The sequence below is a fragment of the Coturnix japonica genome, chromosome 5, assembly GCF_001577835.2.
Source record: "Coturnix japonica isolate 7356 chromosome 5, Coturnix japonica 2.1, whole genome shotgun sequence".
NCBI lineage: Eukaryota > Metazoa > Chordata > Aves > Galliformes > Phasianidae > Coturnix > Coturnix japonica.
The window spans coordinates 14,580,901-14,605,119 of NC_029520.1; the positions used below are offsets into that span (position 1 = coordinate 14,580,901).

General features: G+C 39.7%; 1 protein-coding gene and 1 long non-coding RNA gene across 3 annotated transcripts; both read right to left on the reverse strand.

Moving 5' to 3' along the window:
• Nucleotides 1–73: 73 nt before the first annotated feature.
• Nucleotides 74–8,973, reverse strand: PSMA1 (proteasome 20S subunit alpha 1). The gene is made up of 10 exons (XM_015864087.2): nt 8,800–8,973; nt 8,507–8,551; nt 5,793–5,894; nt 4,829–4,932; nt 3,921–4,009; nt 3,196–3,266; nt 2,844–2,973; nt 2,153–2,232; nt 1,142–1,246; nt 74–292 (listed from the first exon to the last, which is right to left on the reverse strand). Exons 1-10 carry the CDS (start codon nt 8,800–8,802, stop codon nt 236–238), a joined length of 786 nt encoding a protein of 261 aa, XP_015719573.1. The 5' UTR covers nt 8,803–8,973; the 3' UTR covers nt 74–235.
• A 373-nt stretch (nt 8,974–9,346) lies between these two features.
• On the reverse strand, nt 9,347–24,200 carry LOC116653531. Of its 2 annotated transcripts, none has more exons than XR_004307575.1 (3): nt 24,018–24,200; nt 21,063–21,137; nt 9,347–9,389 (listed from the first exon to the last, which is right to left on the reverse strand). It is a non-coding gene; the product is annotated as an uncharacterized LOC116653531 (long non-coding RNA). The 2 variants fall into 2 exon arrangements; XR_004307576.1 differs by lacking the exon at nt 9,347–9,389 and adding an exon at nt 12,416–12,444.
• Between the last annotated feature and the right edge of the window lie 19 nt (nt 24,201–24,219).

The window sequence follows — 24,219 nt, forward strand, 5'->3', positions numbered from 1 at the left end:
AACTGCATCTTCTGCTAGTTAGAAAATGACAACCCCTTCATTGACAAAAGAAAACAAACCCACACAGCACTGCTGAGCTCCTTAAGGATAGGTGAGTTGGTTTATTTCGTTTTTAAAAGCAATCCTCAGAACGTGTCAGTATAAGAGACATACAGGTGAGGATACAGTTACCACCAGTGGATAAAAGCCCCAGTGCAGCAACACGGATGGCAGCACAGAGGAACCCGCCCACCAACTAGTGCTCCATGGGCTCTTCTGCCTTCTCCGCAGGCTCGTCAGCAGGCAAAGCAGGCTGAAAGAGAGGGAAAAGATGTGTTATGGGATTATCCACAGTCAACACAAAGGACAACGCTGTTAATTAGATGACCTGAGGGTGCACTCTGCCACGTGCACAATAACATGCTGTTAAAGAAAGTGCAAAACACTACCACAGATGAGGAAAAGGGCCTGACAGTGGCAGGAAGGGCTTGCCACTAATTCAGCCTAAACTAACTTCAACAAGTCCATCAGTCTCCAGCTAAGGGGACGGTGGTGTATCCAATTTTCATGTAGGAACTTCTAGCTTTAAAAAATCACATCCCTAAAAATGATAGTTTACTAGAAGAATTAAATGCCAAACAAAAACAATACATCTCCAGTACAAAAAAGACAAGGATCTCTTGGAAAGAATCCAGCGGAGGGCCACTAAGATGGTGAAGGGCCTGGAGCATCTCCCCTATGAGGAGAGACTTAGGGAAATGGTTCTGTTAGGCTGAGAGGGGATTTGATCCAGGTTTATAAATACCTGAGGTGTGGGGGCCATAGTGGTGAGGCTGGTCTCTTTTCAGTAGAGCGTGGGGACAGGACTAGGGGTAATGGGATGAAAGTACAGCGTAGGAAGTTCAGCACAAATGTGTGGAAGAACTTCTTTACAGTGAGGGTGACGGAGCACTGGAACAGGCTGCCCAGGGAGGTGGTGGAATCTCCTTCTCTGGAGATATTCAAGACCCGCCTGGACGCCTACCTGTGTGACATGGTGTAGGGAGCCTGCTTTGGCAGGGGGGTTGGACTCGATGATCTCTAGAGGTCCCTTCCAACCCCTACAATTCTGTGATTGTACAGTGCTGTCTTTCAATAAAGCCCGCTTCTATTTAACACATACCTTTCTCTGTGGTCTCTCCTCAAGGCCTTCTAGGAATGGTGCTACATCATCATCGTCATAAATGGTGAACTCCATGTCTTTGCCAACAATCCCAATGGAAACATTCTGTTCAGCAAAGTTTTGACAGAAGTGAGAAGCATTTCTCTGCAAAATCACTTTCACTTGTCAAACAGACAAAAGCATCCCACTGCAGAAGAGGGTCCCTGTGCTATTGTGCCCGCTTAAGGAAGAAAGGCAATTCTGACTAACTCCCTTTAGTAGATTGTTCTCAAGAAGGAAAGGGAGGGACATTTATTCCCTACAAAAGGTAGCACGTTTCAAAAATCTTAACAGGAAAACCATTCAAGGGTTTTTGCTTCCTTTCCCTCCTCCCCTTCCTTCCCCCCCCTTCTTCTTTTTAGTAACAAATACCTGACTTTTCAAAACTGATTTTCATCAGACTTTGCATTGTTGTTATTGTGAGAGTTCTAGAAAACAGCAAGGCAGGCTAAGAATGAAAAATTTAGATCAAACATAGATAAGGGCGAGACCAGCCACAAAGAGAACACCAGAATATGGTAACAAAGCTGCTTAAAAGCTTCTTGCTCAACAGTTGCTCACTTCATTTCCTGTCTAGGGTTTCTGCAACTCATGATCAGATGCTGGATACTCAAACAGCTTGTGTATTACATTCCCTTACCACCCCAATTAGTGACTGTGCTTACAATGCAAAGCTGACAATTCCAGTTGTTCACAATGCACTTTAAACACAGATTCAAGTTTAAAATATAATGAAGCAGAAAGGGAAACAATCCCTTATCTAATAAGGTATCTCTCCCATAAAGAAAAATAAATCTCAGATAGTAAAGGAAGCACTATGTAAATCACTATCATCTTCATTTCATTTGTTGCTATCTAGAAAGTTTTTAGCTCCCAGGTTTCAGTGCCAGCCATACTTTACAGCAGCTTTGCTGCAGTCATTACTGAGAACAATGGCAGTGAAATTTCTCATTAAGAAAAACTAGCATTTACCTTGGTGGTCAGATCCTGTTCAGCAGGAAGAGTCTCTCTTAGGGCACGCAGTCCATGTTTAACTAGCTCGTTTAGATTACCTTAAAAATGAAGCCAGAAAGGTACCTATGAAATACGGCACTTATCCCCAGACTCATTTTCCCTTTTTTCCATTCTCGGCTGAGAACCAGAAAATTAAATTGCACAGCTTGACTTTCATGTATTCTCCTTTGGTATTTGTGAGACTGAAGACACAGCTGCTAAAAAAAGTACATCATCAGGAACCAGCTTTTCCCTACATTTGAGGTTGAAAGCACCTGTATTGTCTTCAGTGCAGCAATAATCAAGCTATTTTCCCCTTTCACGTTGTTGTTTCATATTAATTCACCACCTAAATATTTGCCATGTCATACCATACCTGCTCTGACACACAAACAATCTTCCTATTCTTTAAATGGAACAGAGGTTTGTTACTTTTCACTTTGCTTTTCTGAGCACAGCTTCTCTTTTGATTAGATCTAATAAACATGCTGATGTTAGACATGAAGATCTGTAATATTTTCTCTATGGTTTTCCTCTTCATGCAGATTTACACTTATGCCAAACTCAGCCCTCAACATTTTCTTGTCTTACTAAACGCAGAATGGAACAGAGGCAGAAAATAAGCTGTGTAATTGATAAAGATCATTAGATAGCCAAGTTCATTACTCACAGTCAGTAAATTCAGTCATGTGTCTTTCCAAGTAAGTTCGTGCTGACTGCGAACGAGCACCAATGGACATGGCTTTACAGTCAAAATAGTTTGCTGAGGGACAAGTCTGGAAGATGTGAGGGCCCATATCCTACAGGAAGAAAAAACATAAAACAAACACGTAAACTCCTGTAGGAACACACGATATTTTCTAAAACAGTTTTGCTCATAATACATTACATAGTTTATATGCATGCAAGTAAGCATCCTACATTGCTTACTATACCACCATTCCTATCCAGCTCTTGCAAAGCTATTGTTAAAAAAAAAATAAAAACAAACGCAGTGTTTGTAAAGAACAGTTTTTACTTACATCATAACCTGCAATGAGCAGTCCTACACCATATGGTCTTCTGCCATAGCGCTGCGTTGGTATCTGCGTTTCTAAAGTAAGCTAAAGAAGCAATCTCAAAGGCACGTGTTAATCACACTGAAAACATTTTCCTGAGCAATGCGCAAACACTCCAAAATTGTTGCGTAGCCTTTACAAAGCTTTCTGTGCTATCAAAGGCCGTGTTTGAAGAAATAGTCCTCGGGACTTATTTGGAACACCAGAGCTGGCTCTTTTTCACCAAAACATTTAGGAGCTGGCTTTCCCAGAAGAACTGAGCAGTGCATTCAACCAAGTAATACAAACAGTTCAGTTAATGCAGCCTCATTTAATTTCTTAGCCCTTTAACTTTACCTAGGCACCTGATAACAGAACACAAGGCCTCCTCTGTGCTCCAAGCACAGAGAACATTAATTACCACAAAAAAAAAAAGTAAGCAAGCAGCTGCAGTCCAGCAAATGATCATGTTTTGTGCAGTGCAGTCATATTTCCACCTCCAAAAACATGGTGCTATGTAACAAAAAACCAGCAGTGAGTGAAATGGTTCATAGCATTTTACTGCCTTTATACCAGTACGGAGTTCTGGGATGTCCTCTGAAAGAATTAACACACAATGTGAATGAAGAAAAATCACCTCTTTAATTAACTTTTTCAGTTTAGCATTACTTTTAAATTATGATATATATAATATATATTTTAAAGGATACTGCTTCCAATTAGTGACACCAAACGAGATACTGGAAGAGGTCTATCAAACACAAATCTAGAATCCAGACACTCCTGACGCATAAAATTGCTAGAAGGAAAAGGAAGAAAAATCAAATCAGTGTATAGACAAAAGCCACACTGAGTTTTCCTCGGTATTTGCCTGTTAAGTGTATTCTTGTTCCAGCTCCGCTTGTTGAGAAAAGCAGCCGAGGGCATTACACAATTTCATTTCATTGTGACTTATAACTGTTATTTAGGAGGCTGACGACAGGCTTGAAAGAGTCTCAGAGCATTTCACCCATACCAGCCAAGGGAAGGTGGAAGTGTACCAGGCCACATGTTAAGTCTCTGGGAAAAAACCCACAGTTAAACAGTAACGTATCTTTGTCATCTTACAGCAAATAAATTTTACTTCAAAAATTCTACTTATTAAATTTTACTTTAAAAATTCTTCCTATTCCATCTTTGTGTTTTCCTGCATAACCAGGGAATCATCTTCTTTTTAGTATATATTACCTTCTTTGATCAAGCCATGTGTGGTCTGCAGGTAAAAGGGAAATCTGCCTGAAGCTGGTACGTTCAGCAGTGTGTTTTTCATAACAGAAGCAGCTACTAGAGGGAAATAGGTAATGCACTTGTCCAGACTGCTTGAAAGCCCCACCACACCAAGGAAACCAGACAGTTACGGTCTCACAAGTAACAAAAGCAAAGAGCGAATTTCGGGGCCAAACAAAGGAGTTTTCTGCCAGCAACTTAAATTCCTTCCAAAATTTCATATTGAGGTCTTTGGCAAAGCACAACAGACCAAGGCCAAACTTTAGATGAACACAAAATTTTGTTTGCAGTAGTCTACATGTGAACTTTCACTTCTTGCAGAACCGTGTGTGTCAACAGCTAAGATACTCACCACAAGAGTCTTGCATCAGCTGTAAGTCCAGCAATTGAGATACCGATATGGTTGTCAACATACAGGATTTTCTTCTGATGAGCTGCCAGCTCAGACTGCGCTCGCTACACACAAAAGGAGAGAACTATGTGGCAGACTGACCACTTTGCCAAGCACTGTGGAGCAATCTGCTAACATTTATTGCAAGAACCGAATATGATCACAAAACAGTCAAAACATCAGCAATAGACAACAAACAAACAAAGAACGATCTGTAAACTTGCAACAGAAGACAAGAAAAAAAATAATTCCACTTCAGTGAGAGACTGTCAGGAACAATGATCAGATGCCCAAGGTTTCCAAGGTTTGGAAAAGGAAGTGAGTAGTTTTGCTGCTTGTAAAGGTGGTAACAGAGGATGATTTAAAGGTGGCTAATATAAATATATTGACCAAGATGGTGATAAATAGCCAAAGGTTATCAGTAAAGAAAACTCACCAATGTCAATGCCTGGACCAGATAGCTGAGGCAGTCTCCACTGGGGAGCGATCTCCAAGAGATGCTCCTCAGTGGTGGTCAGCCCTTAAATGAGGTCTCAGAGGAGGTGGAGTCAAAGTCCACCCCTTCCAGGAGTACAGCTACATTACGCTCACCTGTGCTCCCGCAGCTGACCCAACACTTGCCTCAGCTGATTAATCAGTGGTTCAAGCTGTGATTTCCCATATACTGCTTTATAACAAAAAAACACAACAACTCTATCTTTTAAAGTGAAAATCTTTCACTCCTTTCCTTCACCCATTTTGAGAAAATCTGCTTAGCATGGGTACTGAAAATGCTTATATTTCTTTACTGACACTAATGGAAAAGGAAACTGATACTGCATTTATTTTATGCACAGATAAAAGTTCAGGACTTTGCTGAACTAATTTGCCAGACTAAAACTTCTCCACTAACACTGGTGTTTGCAGAACAGAGTTTTAACCTTACCTTTAGAGCAACCAGAACAGCATGTGTTTTTGACTTCAGCCCCACAGTGGCTGAGCCTTGCTTCACAGCTTCCATGGCATATTCTATTTGATGAATTCGCCCCTACAGAATAAAATCAAAGGTAGTCATTCTGAAAAATAGTACAGGTGATTAATTTTAACAGCTTTTCATTTACAGACTTCTGATTTCCCTCACCTTGACAGGCACACTGCCTGCCTAACAGCAATAGACTTCCTCTATTATCATTTGCAAACCACAGAATCATAGAATAGCCTTGAAAAAGGATTGAAAAGGACCACAATGATCATTCAGTTTCAACCCCCCCTCCCGCTAAGTGCAGGGTCAGTAACCACTAGACCAGGCTGTGCAGAGCCACATCCAGCCTGACCTTCAATGCTTCCAGGGATGGGGCATCCACATCTTCCTTGGGCAACCCGTTCCAATGTGTGACCACCCTCTGTGTGAAAAACTTCCTCCTAAAATCTAAACTAAACCTACCCTGTCTCAGTTTAAAACCATTCCTCCTTGTTCTGTCAGTATCCACCCTCATAAACAACAGTTCCCCCTCCTGTTTATATGCTCCTTTCAAGTGCTGCAAGGCCACAAGGAGGTCTCTCTGGAGCCTTTTCTCTCCAAGCTAAACAAGACCAAGTTCCCTCAACCTTTCCTCACAGGAAAGGTGCTCCAGCCCTCTCATCATCTCAGTGGCAATGACTTCAGCAACTCACTGAAGTTATTTGTATTGCTGCTCAAAGGAACTTCCAGCTGAAGTTGGATGTGTAACTTTTAATCGAGTTTCCCAAAGAAATGAGTCTTAAGCAATTGTTGTGTCTCATCATCCATCCCCCAATAACTTCTGAACACGTTATTAGTCAACTGCAGTGAAGTCTGAAAGAGGAGTAGAGGTCTTAAAGACAAGCAAGCCCATACAAGTTCTGAAAAGCAAGCCAGCAAGATTGCAAGAAAATAGGGTAACATCCTTTCAGTGCTAAAGCTGAGGGTAAAGCAGCTTATTTTCTGATCTCTCACTGACCAACCTATCAGTATATATATATATCAGTATGTATATATATATATATACTGAATTGATTGATATATATCAATCAATCAGTATATTTACTGTTACTTTGCGAAGCTGGAATTACTGAAAGTAGCACAGCTGTCTCTTACCAGCTGAAATGAACTCAAAACACGACACATTGCTACAGTTATAACAACAGGAACATTCTGGGGATAATCTACAGGAAACCATCTTATATTGGTTTATGTATCAATTTCAAGATACATACACAGGTTTCATGTGTAAAGGGTTTTTGATTTCATTTACCTAGAGAAACACAAAGTCTGCTGGATGCTTACCATGCCCTAGACACAGCTATTTCCTGCCTGAGAGCAGCAAGGAATCATGTATTTATCAACTGCCAAGAACAAGCTTCAAGGCTGTAAAACCATTGAGTCCTTTCAAGCCTTTATCCTTCAATCTCATTTTATTTAAAACAGTATTTGAAAACGCCCTCCCCAGTGGAGTATTTGCTCCCACACTGATGCCCAGAGCTTTCATAGGATCATACCAGTGCCACTGTGACCCAATCACCTGTGGGAATGCATGCAGTAGAGACTGCAGCAAATCAGCCATGACATGTCTTCCATGAGTCATCATTTCAGTATCATTTGATATCATTTCAGATATTTCAAGACAATTTCAAGCTATTCAGATTTTCAAGACAATTTGTGAACAATAAATACAACTCAGCATTGCTGATGACTTCATGATAGCAACTAAAAGTCACATATAATATATACATTGCTGAAGCTTGTGTGTGCGACCAGAATGGCAATGGACACCAAATGTAAGTTCTTCCCCATAGCCACCGAGGAATTTTCAAAGCTCTGCGATTCTTCGGGCACCAGCACAGCAAGGGAATAACCCACAGGCTGTGTTTACTGCAGACCCAAAGCTTAAAGGTACCAGATTGGCACGGGCTGCCCAGGGGAGCAGTGGGGTCACCATCCCTGGAGCTGTGATAGCACTGAGGGATGTGATTCACACAGAATCACACAGAATGACCCAGCTTGGAAGGGACCTCAAGGATCATGTAGTTCCAACCCCCTGCCTGGCAGGGCCACCAAACATACACCTTTACTAGATCAGGTTGCCCAGGGCCCTGTCCAACCTGGTCTTGAACACCTCCGAGGACGGGGCATCCACAACCTCCCTGGGCAGCCTGTTCCAGGGCCTAACCACTCTCCTAGTGAAGAACTTCCCCCTAACATCCAACCTAAATCTTTCCTCTTTTAACTCCCCGTGTCCTGCTATTGTCAGCCCTTTCGAAGAGTTTACTCCCCTCCTGGGTGTAAGTTCCCTTCAGGTATTGAAAGGCTGCAATGTGGTCATCCTGCAACCTTCTCATCTCTAGGCTGAACAAACCGAACTCCCTCAGCCTGTCCTCATAGGGGAGGTGCTCCAGCCCCCTGATCATCTTCGTGGCCCTCCTCTGGACCCTTTCCAAAAATCTCCATATCGTTTTTGTACTGAGGGCTCCACACCTGGACACAAAGTGATTGGCAAGAACGTTTGTGGTGCTGGGCTGATGGCTGGACTTGCTGACCTTCGGGATAACGATTTGATGATTTCCAAGTAAGAAAGGAGCGGGTGCCCGTGAAGAAACACGCAGCATCAGAAAGCACGGTAAGGGCGGGCGGACGGGGCTTACCTGTGGGCTCCACACCGTCACATCGTTATCGTACTGGTTGCGGAACTGGAAGAGACGAAACAACACCCATAAGCGCGGTGATAGGAAAGACCAGGCCCCGGCCGCCTCCCTCACACCCCCACCCGTGGGCCCGGGGGTGCCGGTGGAGCCAGGCCCGGCGCCGCCAAGTGCTTACTCACGGCCCCGCTCCTTCCTTTCTTCCCCCTCGTCCCTTCTAACCCTCCTTCCTCCCGTCCCCGCCGCCCGCCCGTAGCTGTGTGCTCGTGGCGCTGCGGCCCGGCCGTGCTGCTCACCATGCTTCCTGCCGGCGGCGACGCTTGCTGAGGGGCAGCGAGGGGGCCGCGCTCCGGCAGCGCTCGCTCTGGCCTGGAGCGATCAGACAGCGGCAGCCGCAGCCAGAGACATCGAGCGGGCGCGCCCCGGGGATCGGCGCATGCGCAGCCGGGCCGGGCCTGTGCCCGCTGTTCTTACTTCCCTCCGTTAGTTGTTGTGCTGAGTAAATGGGATTACATTTACAAACGCGTCCTTTTACTCTCAAAAGTAGAAAGCGAAAGTAGTTAACATAAATGAATGTCATTTGTGTTACTGTCTGGTCACCAGAGCTCTTATTTTGGATAATTACGAACATTTGTACGTAGTTATTATCTGCAAAGTGAATCCAAAAGTGCAGTGACTTAGTACAAAGGCCTGCAGGAGCACATGACTGGAACACGAGAGAATCAGATCATGCTGTTTTATTTTTAAACCAGCATTCGGCTGCTGAAATCACAGTCATTCCAATGGGAGCCATGTTCCATCACCCTCTGGGCTGATTACGTTTCCCTTACCACAGGAGAACATCCTCTTGTCCATCTTTTGTCACCGGAGAGGACCACATTAATGCCTGCAAAACAAAACCCCAAACAAACTGATTTTTGTTATCTGACTTACTGCTTTTCAGCTTTGCGATTAATACAAACTCGAGCTGAAATACCTTCCTTTCTTCAGCAGCGCTTGACACGCATTGCAACAGGATATATAAACGCTTTATTAAGTGAGCTTGAAGCTGAGCAGCTTTCTAGTGTCAGAGCACTCAGTAAATATTGCTGTAGTCCCTGCTACGAGGCCATTCTGTAATAACTTCCTACAGCAATAAGTGACTCCCTGCAAGTCCATTTACTCCACCTACAGTTAGAACAATAGACAGATATTTCCTCTAGTTTGGAAAAAGTGTATTAGCTTTCATGGAATGCTAAACTGCGCCAAGACACTGTTGTTCTGCATATATACTGATAAGTGGAGGAAGTGATGTTAGGAGGCACATTTTTGGCCACAAAGAGAGGGGGGTTTCTTTAAAACTTCATGCAAGAAAATTAGATGAAATATATGAACATGAAGAACTTCCTGAAGTTAAATGAATTGTTACATAAGTACATTAAATGACAAGCAATCTTTTTTTCTCTCCCTACAGTAAAAAACAAAATAACTTGAGGTCTAGCTATTAAATTTCTTCTACGCCAAACTGATTTCAGGTAATCATAAAATTACAGAATGGCTTGGGTTGAAAAGGACCATAATGATCATCCAGTTTCAACCCCAATGCCATTTGCAGGGTCACCAACCAGCAGACCAGGCAGCCCAGAGCCACATCCAGCCTGGCCTTGAATGCCTCCAGGGATAGAGCATCCACAGCCTCCTTGGGCAACCTGTTCCAATGCGTGACCACACTCTGTGAAAGACTTCCTCCTAACATCTAACCTAAATTTCCCATCTTAGTTTAAAACCATTCCTCCTTGTCCTATCACTATCCACCCTCGTAATGCAGCAGTGCAGAGGGCTGCACACTTCTCCCCACCTTTATAGATAAGCTAGGGAAAGCACTGGATGGAGTTTTATCGCTCTCCAAGTGCTTTGGTGTCATTACTACCATAATCCCAAAGCAGCAGCACATGGGCATTAGAGACAGGAATAATCTCTACAAACAAGGAAAAGCTTACAATGCAGGGAAGTCATTCACTTCCTTCTGAATACTCATGTATGCCATCTCTTAGGCTCAGTCTGAGCCCTTTACAGGTAGGGGGTTACGTCAGCAGTTTCACAATATATTTCTATTCAGATCTTAGTGCACCAGTCTTCAAAAGTACCAAACATTGACATGTGTGAAACACAATAGTTAAGTACAAAATGACAAAGAAAAAAAAAATCACACACTCTTTTTCAGATTAAAAAGTCATCAAAACAGAATTTTATGTATTTTCACACTTTTTTTTTTTGAAATGGCATCCAGCAGTTTCTTTGATAAAAGCTGTAAAAACAGTTATTATATACTTGTATAGTTCTCTAGAATACTTAAGTTTGTAGAAAAAGAGGATCAAAAAGTACAATTTTAATTGAAGAAAAAAGTGAATGACATCCAACAATCAACGTACCACAAGAGGAAACAATATTAAATTTTTCAGGAATGCAAAGTAAAACTAAACCTGTACTCACATATTAAATACCCTATTATTAAACATCTATTTGTGAGGGGGAGTGGGGGAAGAAAAAAAGGCATTTTCCTTACTGTTAGTTTCATAACTAGCAGCCTGATAATCTGGATCACTTCTGAGAAATACACAAGTGACTGTTCTATGAAGATGTATGTTAGATTCTCAGTAGTGGTCAAACCAAATGTGTGGAATTATTAGGAAAGAACAAACTGTAAAGCATTATTATGCCAATGTATAAATCCACACTGCTTCTACAGCCATTCAGACTTGAATAGTGGGTGCAGTTCTTGCTTCCCACCTTAAAATTATGTGACATACTGGAGATGGTACTGGAGAAAGGGAAAGGATGAATCAAATGATAGGAATAGCTTCATGTAAGGAATGGCCGTTAAGAACAGGAGTTTTCAGTTTAAATAACAGATAAACAAGGCAAGGTGATCAACACATCTCAAATCACAGCTGGCATTTGGTCACAGATTCAAAGGAAAACTAGGCAAAATCATAGACAGAAAAGACTTTCCAAGCTACCTTACAGAACTACTGATACAATGCTTGAATTAAGTGCAGCAGTGATAAAACAGGTACCTTAATGTTTATGAAGTCTCAAGAGAAATTAATGATACTGTTTTCTTCTGTTATGATTCCAGCATAGTTATAAACAGCATCTGACACCTGAGCTATGGCAAGCTTGCTCTGATGAGATTAACATACAGGAACTAAAAGGGAAGGGCATTATGCCTTCTCTTCTGCTGACTCATTAGAGAAAACGACATTCCACCAAGCTCACTTTTGGAATACCACCCATTAAACTACATGAAATCGTTGTGTTCTTGTGTAGTATAATCTGACAGATTTATGGTGTTTTTTTTTTGGTAAAAGATTGGCTTCATTGTGGTGAGTGGTATTACTCTCAGTGACCACATATTCCATGCTACTTAGGCACAGCAGACTGCAAAAGAAGAAATAAAACTGTTGTGCTAGCATAAGAGAGAATTAAAGCAGCATCTCCATCCCCTTGGAAAAGCAGAACAGCTCCCGTGAAGATGCCCCCTGTCAGATGGGTAAGTTACTACTTGCAAACAGCAGTGCAGTTACTGTTGAGCAAGCTGGAATTAGTGTACCTTTATAATGGTCAAATAGGTTAATTTTTTTTAGCTTGCATTTAATGACACGTAGTATAGTTTTCTCTTAACCATATGCATAATTTCTGGAGAAAAAGTGTTATCAATTAATTCCAATCTTCCTCAAATAAATAAAAAACAAACAAAAAAACCCCATTGTTTAATATCTAGTAAGCACTGGGAATTTGACTGCTGGGGGTTTATTCTCCGTACTCTTTAGCCTTGGAAAAGGTTCAGGTTCTCTGCTGCTTAGAAGATATGAAGGCTGAGTAAGATGTTAAAAATAATGACAGTAACATTCAGGGAAGCTGATGATATGATTATTGTCCGGACAGGCCAAAAAAAGTTCCTGGAAATAGAGAGAGGTAATGAAAAATTAAGTTCAATGTTTTCCATCCCATAAAATTATTAGCACTAAGAATGTCATCTGTTGGGCTCAAATTAGACCCCATCATATTCAGGTACCACCCAGGCACACTTATCAGCAAGCTTAACTTTTTGAATACACATGCAAACCCAAAAAACATCAAGACTATCTTCTAAAGGAAGACTATCTGAAGGAACTATCTAAAGACTATCTAAAGGAACTAACAGAAAGAAGTGATCAGTAATACCATCAAGTGACTTGAAAGGTCACAAGCCAGGTAAAGTTGTAGGCTGCTCCTAGGACAGGTAGCATAGCCAAGAACATGTAATAGAAAGTGAGCTGAATTAGGCTACAAAATAACATTGATGCTATACAGTAATAGCGTTACCTTGCTTAAGATAGAGAGCTTAAGATACGTAGCTAAAAAATTACTCCTTTCTGAGTGGCCATTTTATAACGTAAGCATTTTTATTAGTTATACGAGTGCTGAAATTTTTCAAAATTTCTACCTGTGAAAGAATTAAGCTTAATTGTCAGCAAAGGTTGGAAATCACACACCCAGTGGTAAAGAAACACCAAGGGAAAGCCTTTGCAATCCACAAGACCATTAATGGATCCTAGACAATGCTGTCATATTCAATTAATGGCAAGATGAAATATTATGTTCTTAGTTTTGTATTTATATTCCATAAATATTTTACAGTAAGTACTTATACATGGATCACACAATAAAAGGTTGGCAGAATGGTTTTGCCCCATCTAGTATTGCCTGAATACTCTTCTCGAAAAATGGAAATACGTTCACATAGACAAATTTGCCAGAGTCCATTAAACGAAAGCTTTTGGTTTGTTTCATTTTCAAAGAGCAGACCCTAGGAACTATTTCACTCTCCTAGCATGACACTAAGAATGTATGACACTTCTATTTACGGGCATTTTAAGCACTACGTGAGTAATGAACTTACTGTACCTATTTAATCACTATTTAGACAATAATTCTGGTATACCTAAAGCACGTTTTTCTAAAAGTGACCAAAACTATTCACAGCATCAATTCAGTTTGTGATTAGGAAAGACTGCAATACAGGATTGCTGCACAGGAAAAAAAAAAACATGTTTGATTATGCTGTAGTCTGACAACCTTGCTGTCATCAGCCTTTCCCCCAAGCACTTGCCAAGTTCCTAATTTTGCTACATGGATTTTAACAGCTTTGCTGTCACTCACATCCCTGTTTCCACAGTACAAATTTTACTTGGCACTGCCACCTTTACTGCATATATTTCAGAACTAACAACATTGCAAGTAGAAACCAAGGCCTGTCCTGACAAACGTTAAGAGAGCTTCTGGTAGTGTAAAGTCCATTGTCTGCAATTGGCCTGGCACATGACTGAGCTCAGACAGTGCATCATACACACATTTAAATTGTGAACAAATCCCATTGATGTCAGGCTTTTTCTAAATCTCAAGTGTTGGGTGCAGCCCTTGGCTTTCAAGCTCAGTTTATGGAAGGATTCAGTAAAAGGCCTGAAGGGCTCTAAATTAATTCCAGACAGGCCTGTTACAACCCTGCCACAAACCACAGAGTACCTAAAAATCTCTGCAATAGTTATTAGCATATCACTACACAGTCAACACATCCGCACAGCTGTTTCTTGCTTTATGAAGTATATATAAAAGTATGACTATGTACTTCTTGTGCACAACAGATCCCATAGCACCAAAACATTTGAGATGTGTTTACCACACCATTGTATCACCAGAAACCATTCTTCAGATGAATATATGATTGTGTACTTGGAATAGAGAAAATAATTTGGAAAAAATAAAGAGATAATAATCAGAAAATTTTTGTGTATGTATAAACAACCAGAACACTAACTTTGTTATGAGCACAACAATGCACAAATGAAGCATACAAGCAAAAATGACAGCAGTGCTTCATCATTCAGGAGTGATTTCTCTTTCCTATAAGTGACTTTTGAGCATTGCTAACAAACTGACCAACTTTCTCTGGATACTAGCCTGGAATGAATGCAGTATCCTATCATTTCTACCTAACCTTGTGAATGTGCATTTATAGAATGTTTCTCAGATCAGAATAGTCATTTTTAAGTAGCACTGCAGCACATGCATATCTTCATTTTACAGTCCTTTCTTTAAAGCGTTCATAATTTTTAATATGTCTATCTAGCTTTGTGTATATTCTTCTTCCATACTTACTTTTAATCCCTAACTCTTTCCAAGATCTCAATAGCTTAAGTGGTGTGGGACCTGTGATGAACATTCAACAAGCACATGAAAGCTTAAGTACCATTTCTGACCACTCAAAAAATGTTCAGAAACAGAGGAAACTCAGAAACAGAGGAAACAACCATAACATCCAGACTGTACTTGAAAACTACTTCACGAAGGAGACAAAAATATTAACAAGCACTTCAGTATACAATTACTGTAGTATCGACAAAAACAAATAATCTGTGCAGTGCTGAAACAGCTGTCAAATAGATTGAGCTGCCAGAAGAACCCAGCTCCATCCAGGAAACAAAGCAGAATTCCAGACAATGAGGCCAAGGAAAGGGAAACTGACTTCTCTGTGTATCACTTGGCAAATGAAATCTGTACAAATAAATTTGCCTCTTTTTGTTCTATTAATCAGGGTATTTCTCTAAGGAATAATTGAACAGTCTCCGAGCATTAAAAAAAAAAAAAAAAAAGCAACTTCAATAATGAGCTTGAATAGAAAATTCAATAGAGCAGTTGAAATCTTGATGTCAAGTCTGCCTTACATTAATACTTAAGAAAACTTGATGTAAAAGCAATGGCTTGAGGCACTGTACAGAAAGGCCCAGCAGATTTTGGCAAGAATGCAGATTCTGAAATAAGTCTTGCTTGAACCAGCCAGCTTTAGCTATTAAAATTATCATAATTATCCTGGTTTATCCTCCAAACAATTCTCAAGATTGGAAAACACATATATGGTTAAAACATCACTTTTAATAGCTGATGAAAAGCAGGTCTGGATATTCTGGAATGAAAAGTGTGGCATGTTATATTCCCAACCAAAGGAAAAGCCAATGTGGTTAACTATGTTCTTGAAGACAAGTCTTTAGAGAACAGTCTTGGAGTTCCTCCATGCGATACAGATGCTTCAAAATACTGAATCTATTATCCATCTCATTCAAGAACCCAGGCAAACTGCTAGCAGAAACATTTACTGCTCAGAAGGACAGCATAGCCTCCCTAATCTCAAGGCACCGAAAGGACAACTTCAAGCCAAGAACCTGTTTCAACAATCTTAAAGCAAGTGTTATTAGAAAAGCATTCCAGTAATGATACTGCTCACACCCTGTCACAGGCCTGTAGTCTGCAACCAGGAGAAGTAGTCTTGCTAATTCATCTTGATACAGGTAAGATATTCCAACTCATACCTTTTGCAGTATGTGATGCCTCTTTGGAATAGATGCTTAACAATCATTCTTTATAGTTATTTTATTCTCTCTGGAAATGCAGAAGCTAAGAAAATTGCATAAGAAATAAAGAGTAGGTGAGAACACAGACAGCTGTCCCTGCTGCGTCAATTGAGGCTTGCAGGATTGTTCTAGATAACATATCACTCTCAATAATTGGAGTGTCAAGCTTCTGGCAAAAATCTTTAGGAAGTAATCTGATAAAGGTCAACAGATGGTCAAAGATCTTATGAAAATAGCTTGGAAAGAACACGAGGTAGTTCCAAACGTGGAACTGAAGCGAGGCTGAAGGCTTTTATGAAGCACAAGTAACTCAGGAATCCTCAGAAAAGTAGCCTGGCATAGTAGTTCAGCAGTAAAGATTTAGAATGCAGGGAGAACTCTTCCCTAAGGATGAGATAATATGCCTATATTAGAGGTCTGTCTGGGAAATAGGTAGCATGATGCTGCAGGTCTGACAAGCTTCCCTAATTGCTCCAGATGTCACATAGTTGTCCGGCACTGAAATCTTGATTGGGAATTGGAAGGAGAACAGGAAAAAGACATTACGTTTTCTCATCTGAAAAAAATAGGCTTGCTCCTCATGGAACATATTGTTTGCATCTCATGTCTAAATAATTTAGATTTGTATTTGTGAACTATGTCCAAGGACTAAGTAGATCCAGTACACAGAATGTACCTGATTCTACGTTGACATTACACTTATGTTAAGTTTTCACAGGTCACTTTGTCATAAAACTAAGTTTCCAAGTAAACAGTAAAACACAGTATAACACGGCCTAAATTCGAAAATACCTTGCAAAGACTCCTTAAATAAGTCATGCCCACTTATGAAAATAGTTTATAAGTCATTCACTTAAAAATACAGAATTTAATTAGGCGAACTAGTCCAGCAACTGGAATCTTGTTACCTTACATAAAAGAAATAAATGATTATACACTCATTATATGTCCCACACTAATATATTTCCATATCTTTCATAAAAATGCCTCCAGCTAGACCTCTTGGAAGCACAAGCTTGCTTAAAGCATCATTTCTACCTATCTCCTCTGAATATCTTCTACTTTGAGTAGTACGAAGAATCAGGCCTCACCTCAACACCTGAATTGTCTTGGTTATTTTAAGTTACATGCCAAATCAATGTATTTTACACCAATTAGAAGTCATCGTATTCAGAAATATGTTAGTTGCACATTAGATCTGGTAAAGATCCACTTATGTAGGAGGTCTGGCTGGGGAGGTAACTGAAGCAAATAAACTAAACCAAATTTTAAAAGCATACATCCAGTCTTTAATGTTACATGACTTTTGATCTTGTAAACTTGAAACTCCTTTTATATAAGCAATCAACATAGGAATCATTATGGAACAGCATAAATGATACTGCAATAAGAAATCAGTTAGTGATATAAACCTAAGTGTTTGAGTTGGGTATATTAAGCATCAATCAGAGCTAACTAGTTACTACTAATTGAACATTAGTGCAAAGCTATCATAATGTAAACTACTGGGTTTCATTGATCAATTCTGGTAAAACTATTGCTGTGTCCAATTCACTCTCTTTCAATGTCTTTTCCTATCAGGCTGTTGTTAATTCAAACAAAAAAAAAACTCGGAGCAACAAAAGAACCATTCTAAATGTGATGCCTTTGTGTTTGCAAGGCAATTATTATTCTTCCATTGCATGAAAGATCAAACAGGTGTACATGACTGATTGCTCCTACATCATTACTTTGTACCCAAGTATGCCAGATACATTTTAGCTATAAATAAGCACAAAGTTTAATCAACTGGAAGTTAATACATGTACATTACAAATTCATAACAGATACAAAGTTTCTAGCATTTCCATAGCGTATCTTTATTTCCTTTTTTTACCTAGTGAATCCAGATGTGTTTTTAGAAATAGGAAAGAGCCTACTTTTTTAATATTAAGTCTTCATTGTTTGGGTAAACCTCTTAGGGATTTACAGTGTTTCCTTGCGGCTTCTATTCACTTTCAAACAGTTTCACTGGAGAAAAATGAGCAGCTTGGAAACATTTAAGTACGCTTTCACACCCAGCTGTTCTTCCTCTTAACATAACATCACTCCTGAAGGCTGTAAGCACTATTTTTGAGCAATAATATTGTTGAATTTAATCAAGGGATTTATCTGTTAATGTTGTGAAACTGCTGCCTGCTTTACCTACATATGTTCACCCTTACAAGCTAAACACAATTTTACAATGTTCAAAAATAATCATGATGCACCATTATACTGTACATGGAGGGAAAAAGCAGCAAGCCCAAAGTTACAGAAGTATTTCAAGTCTTCACCTACAGTTTCTGATGTGGCAAATTTGGACTCTGAGTTTTGTCAAGCCCAAAGTAAGTAATGGACACTGTATTCAACCAAGTGTCAATGCTGAAAGGAGCAGGAACTGAAGATACTAAGAACAGGCTGATGAATGATTCTAAGTGTACACAGTATTGAGTATGAATGTTAAAACAGCCCTATTGGATTAAACAAAGAAGAAAGGTAACTGAGCTAAATATGGAGGCTTAAAAAGTATAAAAGCAAGATTACTAAGACAAGTTGCTCAAAATAAGAGCACTTATACTGAATGTCATCACTTCCTGGACAATGTGTAAGTTTCAGGTTATAACTGATAAACAACTTGGTCTTAACCATTAATCAAAATAAAACTAACCTAAGAAATGCTGGTGGCATAGTTACCTTCTCAGGAACAGACAGAAATCACAAATCCATCATTTTAAAACCAGACAATTTACTCCTGTTTGCTATTTTACACATCTGAATTCCTTTTGAAGCTAGACAGACAAAATACTTCCACACAGATGAGCTAATGATCTTCATTGCATAATCTTCCTTTTCTTATTTTTCTCTTTCCCTCAAATTCAGTCTCCATGAGAGATAGTTATGCAGTCACTATTGCAGAATTCTCTTAACTTTCTCTTTGTTTTGTAGGAAAAAGACCCTTTTATTTACATATTTTGTTCTGCAGATTCATCTGCATAGACTGTCTTACTAGACTATCATTTTGAACACTAAAACCAAAATAACCTCAAAACATTTTACAAGTTTAATGAAATATAACAGTTTATGATAAGTTCTGAATGCTTAATATTCTGGTCAACATCTCTTTCATCTGCATTCAAGAAGTAAGATCTGGTACATCTTATTAAATGCTTTCTGTCAGGGCACTACTTCTATACAGACACCGTTCTTCAAGGCAAAGGTTAAATTTTTATTTATTTACAAACAAAACAAATACTGAATGTTGCAACATTGTATCCTTAGTCCAAACTCTTACTATGTATCTGCTGCAAGGTTAGAAGTGTTGAGTATGATGAACTTCTGAGTACATTAATGACTATGAAGGCTTGATACACTTAACTAAATGGCAAAACACGACCTCAGAGTTGAGATGCTACTCAGACACGTGCTGAAACACAGGCCAGACCCTTAAGAGGTGTAAGTCAACACAATCTCTTTATTGGTTTATATTATGCCTGCTGACAATATGATGTAATTACAGCAATTTAACAAAACTCAAATGAATATTAATTAACAAGGACCTGTCTTGGTGATCTAAGGTCAGTAAAGTGGGTGTCCAAAAGACATGGAAATGAGCCAAACTGATTAATTCAGCTCCCTAACCCCCAACCCCCAATCTCCTATCCAATATATGATCACACTTGAGCCAATTTTGATCTTTTTGAGATCAAAAATGATGCTCATGTGTTACGACAGAGATTTCTGAAAAACCAAACCAGCTGCCTAGTCAGGTTTTATCTTTAGCAGCATTAATGAGCAGAGTCCAAGAAATGCCTACATTTCAATTCCAGACAGAAATTTCAATTAGCAAGTTAGGGTATGAGATGCCAAAGAAATATTAGCACGTATTCTCAAGTTTCATGTTATTTCATTGAATGTGCAGATTTTATGATAAAATATGATTTGGTCTAAGTTCTAATTTTTATAGGAATTTTACATAGGAAGAAAGTAATCTTTTCATTATAAATCTTTAATTATACCATGGGATGAAAAATTGTGCTTAATTAATTTTGAGGAAGTGAAACCTGGCAGAAGTTTCATAATTAAAAAACCCTGCATTCTTATTATTAAGAAAATTGAACTATTCTCCAAATAACCTCATGTAAAAGAGCAGTATAGTATAAATTCATGCAGTCCTCTGGTGTCTTAAGGGCAGAATTTTGACATCTGTTTGTTGAATTCGATAGCCTGTTATCTTTATTAGGAAAAGGTCCCTTCAGGGAGAAAAAAAAAAAAATCAATTTGTATACTACATATTGCATAGAAATTATGTTCTAAAATTTTACCGAATCTCATTCAGTTTTCTCATAAAGCTAATGTGAAGTGTTGGACTACTAACATTATTTGGAGTAATACACAGATTGTGTACATTGTGACAGCAATAACTGCAACAACAACAAAGGATTCTACTTGTAAATCACTTAGTCACCACCTACTGACAATTTCACCTTTAAAAAGTAGGATTTGGATATTATCAAAATACATTTCAGCTGTAAGGATACACATAAATACACACTTATCTGGAGATGCACATGTTGGTCCATATAAGAAATGTCTATACTTCTTCAGTCAGAAGACTGCTTAAATTAAAAATCTGTAGTAAGAGCATCTGGATATGGTAACAGTAAGCCAGCATGCTGCTGATTCTCTGCACAAAACCAGAATATTGGTACCAGAAAAATTATTGGCACCAGACAAAGCTTTGTGTTATCCTACTTTTTATTAAGACTTACAACACTGATGTGATATTTTTTCTGTTCAATGACTGGTCTTCAAGTTTGCCTCTACTGAGCTACAGCTTGGAAGCTGCCATCATCCCAATGTTCTCTCTGCTACTTCCCATCTTCAGAAATCGGAAATCTCATCTCACAATGCCATATCACATAGCTCTGTATTTCTAGCACTGTATCCATGCTTGTTAAACTGACTACTGCTATATCCACAAAAGACATCTTACAAGGAAGTTGGCTTTTTCCCCCCACACGTCTCTTTTTAAGAAATTAAATGAACAGTTGTCGTTTATTGCAACTTGGTCCTTGCTGTCATATAAAGATCATAATGTTTTGACTTACCTTTGAAACCGCTTTGCTTCACACAGAATGCAATTGGATCTCTTCTCACCCTTGGACTTAACAAATATAACGCCTCTGCAACAAGAACAGTCACATTGTATATCATAAATATAATTCCAGAAGAAGACTGTTTCCCCTGTATTTTTCCCCTTCACTTAGTAGCTACAACTGAGTATCTTTCAATCACTAATTTCCATTATATTGGCTGCCTATCAACTACTGAAAAACTCTCTAGCCCTTTTGCATTCAAGACCATGAGTATCTTAACAGCTGGTATCATATCCTGTTTTTAAAGACAGGACATGTTACACACAAGTAAGTTAGAGATCATCCAGGCAGCACAGTTGCATTTCTGAGCCTTCAAGTTGTGCGCTTCAGCTTGCTGAGTGCTTGCATCTTTAGTTTACCAAGCAGTGCATTTTCAGTACCTGGCTCAGTATAAACTTAGAATGGTAATACATAACGCTGGCATTTCTCCAAGCATTCATTTAAGTCTGGTTAAGCCTTTAGATGTGCCTAAGGGAACAGCAATTGCATGGGCATACATGCGTCTTCTAAAAGTATAATACTTATTTTGTATATTTTGCTGAATTATTATGGAGGTAATAATATCATTTATTTAAGCATCTAAAGTAAACAAAAACTAGTAATAAAACTGAGGTAACCCCAATTACTGCTTCTACCACCTTACTTGTTGTTATATTTCTTTATAATTTCTTAACAAAACTTCAATATTCAAAGAAATAAATAATGAAGCATCTGCATTTCCACAAAGCTGTCCAAGACTACATTTACAGCAGGAATTCATCCAAGTGCTTTGGTTGCTCACAATTTAAAATGGGTTTCCTAAACGTCCAGCTCACATTCTCTGAGTACTGCAACCTACAGGCAGCTGCTTACCCACATATATGAATAAAAACAAAACCACCATGTGGAACTTCCTAAAGAACTTACTAACTCAGAGCTCCAAAGTAAGAGATCCTCTTTTCCCACCTTCTTTTCACCCACACTCTACATCAGTAGCCAGATGGTAGAAACTTGTTCCTTGAACAAGACATCAACTTCCTCATCAACTGTACACAAAAATTAATAAGCAAATGATACCAGATTACAGCTAGAAAGGTACGCTATTCAGGCAATACAGCTGGTTTAAGTTTTTGTTGTTTCCAGTTTCAAAGCACGTTTTGCTTAGAGACCTTAATACATCTAAGTCTAGCCAAAAAAAATGAGCAGTACAAGCAGAAGGGAATGATTACCATTCAGAAGCATTCCAGAGTATGCAGCAAGGTTTAGACAAAGTTCTTGACAAATTAACTAAAGAAACAGGTTGCAGTGCTCTAATGAGACAAAAAGTACTGCAATAAGAGCAGGGTAACAAAGCCTTTGACTAAAGCAAATGAGAAGTCCAAATGCAGCAGAGCCACAAACGTGAAGGAAAAGAGCTGCTTACTTTTAAAAGGCCTCAAGTAGGCAGAGATCTCCAGTAAGAAAGGCCCTCACCTCCACTGCTAAACCCTTAAATGAGGTTTGGAAAGGGGGGCGTGTGTGATTACCAATTTCCCACACAGTGCCCTTAAGCAGCAGAGAAGCTGTTAAAGAACTACACTTGCATAGAATGGGCTGTGAATACATTTCTTCAGGGTGTTTTGCATAAACACGCCACTGAATTAAAAGCTAATTATTGAGTGATAAGTGATCTGAAAACAAACAAACAGTAAGGTGGTGAAGTGCATTGCTGATACAAAGTTACTGAGAGTAGAAAAAAATAAACTCACCTGAGCAGATCTGCATACAACCTCACAACACTGAGGCCACGTGCAGGTTTTGTTTAATGTAAATAACCATAAAATATGCATGGAAAAGAACTCCATACTTACCTGCTGAATGGGAAACTGGTAATCACAACCTGAACCTCTGATTAATCAGCTGAGGCAAGTGTCGGGTCAGCTGTGGGAGCACAGGTGAGAGTAATTTAGCTGTGCTCCCGGAAGGGGTGGAGCTTGACTGCACCTCCTCTAGACCTCATTTAAGGGCTGACCACCACTAAGGCAGCATCTCTTGGAGGTTGCTGCCTGGTGCAGATTGCCTTGGCATTTCCCAGTGAAGGCATCCATATCGGTGAGTCTTTCCTTATAAATAATCTTTTGAATATCTGTTATTGTCTTTGTATCATTCCACCTTACACCTGTAAAATTATTTAGTAGTTTGAGATGCTAACACTAAAAGATATTCTGTGATCTATGAAGCTAATGTTATGAAAACATTTTTCAATGTTTTTTTTAGCATTGAGCTGATCAACATTCAACAATACTCAGTATGATGTCTTGCTTTTGTCTCTAACCAAAACCAATAGTAGAAGGTAAACAGGAGATGAGAACTGTAAGGGGAGAATTAGGCTGGGGCATAGAAACCAATGTTTTTGGCACAGCATAATATCTGCAATACTTCTGATTCAGAAAGTGTAAATGTCACAGAGAGCTGCATTCAGGGTGGGAAGGGATCATATAATGTCCTGTCTCAATTCTCTTCTTTAGGCACTTTCTTGTATAGGTTTGCATATGATCTTTCTATGCAGATCTCAATGTCTAGTTATTTCTGGAATGCGTTTATAGCCAAATTCAATAGAACAGAAAAATGAAGGAGCTGCGATTAAAGCAAGATACGTCTCAGCAAGGAAAACACTGATCCATGTGCCCACGTGATTGTGGATGAATTGATACTAATAACGTGGGAATAAAAGGCAGGACTGTCACCCCAAAAGAAAACCCGCATTCTCTCTTTCAGAGCACTGTTCTCTCTACCATTTTCTGCACTGGGAGAGACGGAAGTAAAAACTAACTCTAATCCACACTGCTTATTCACGTGTTAAAAACAATGGTTCGTATGACAGCGCGTACGAGCAACTTTCCTTCGCTGTCTGAAAGTAAACAAACAAAGGCGAGAAGACAAACCCACACGCTCATAGCGCTGCTCTTTTCCGCACGGTTCACCCGCCGCATCCCCGACGCCTCCGGACCGCACCGCCCGCGCCGTGAGCCGCTACCCGGCCGGCCCGTCACCTCGCTGCAGACGGCCGCGGCTCGGGGCGGGCACGCGAGAGAAGCTTCCCACCGCCCCGACCCCGCCTCCCCCTCCTTCCTTCCCTCCCTCCTTTCCT

Coding starts and splice junctions, on each gene's coding strand:
- PSMA1 (XM_015864087.2), bottom strand. Junction 5,895..8,506: donor TGACGGTGTGGAGCCCACAG/GTAAGCCCCGTC, acceptor TTTATTCTGTAG/GGGCGAATTCATCAAATAGA. Junction 2,233..2,843: donor CATGACTGAATTTACTGACT/GTGAGTAATGAA, acceptor TTCATTTTTAAG/GTAATCTAAACGAGCTAGTT.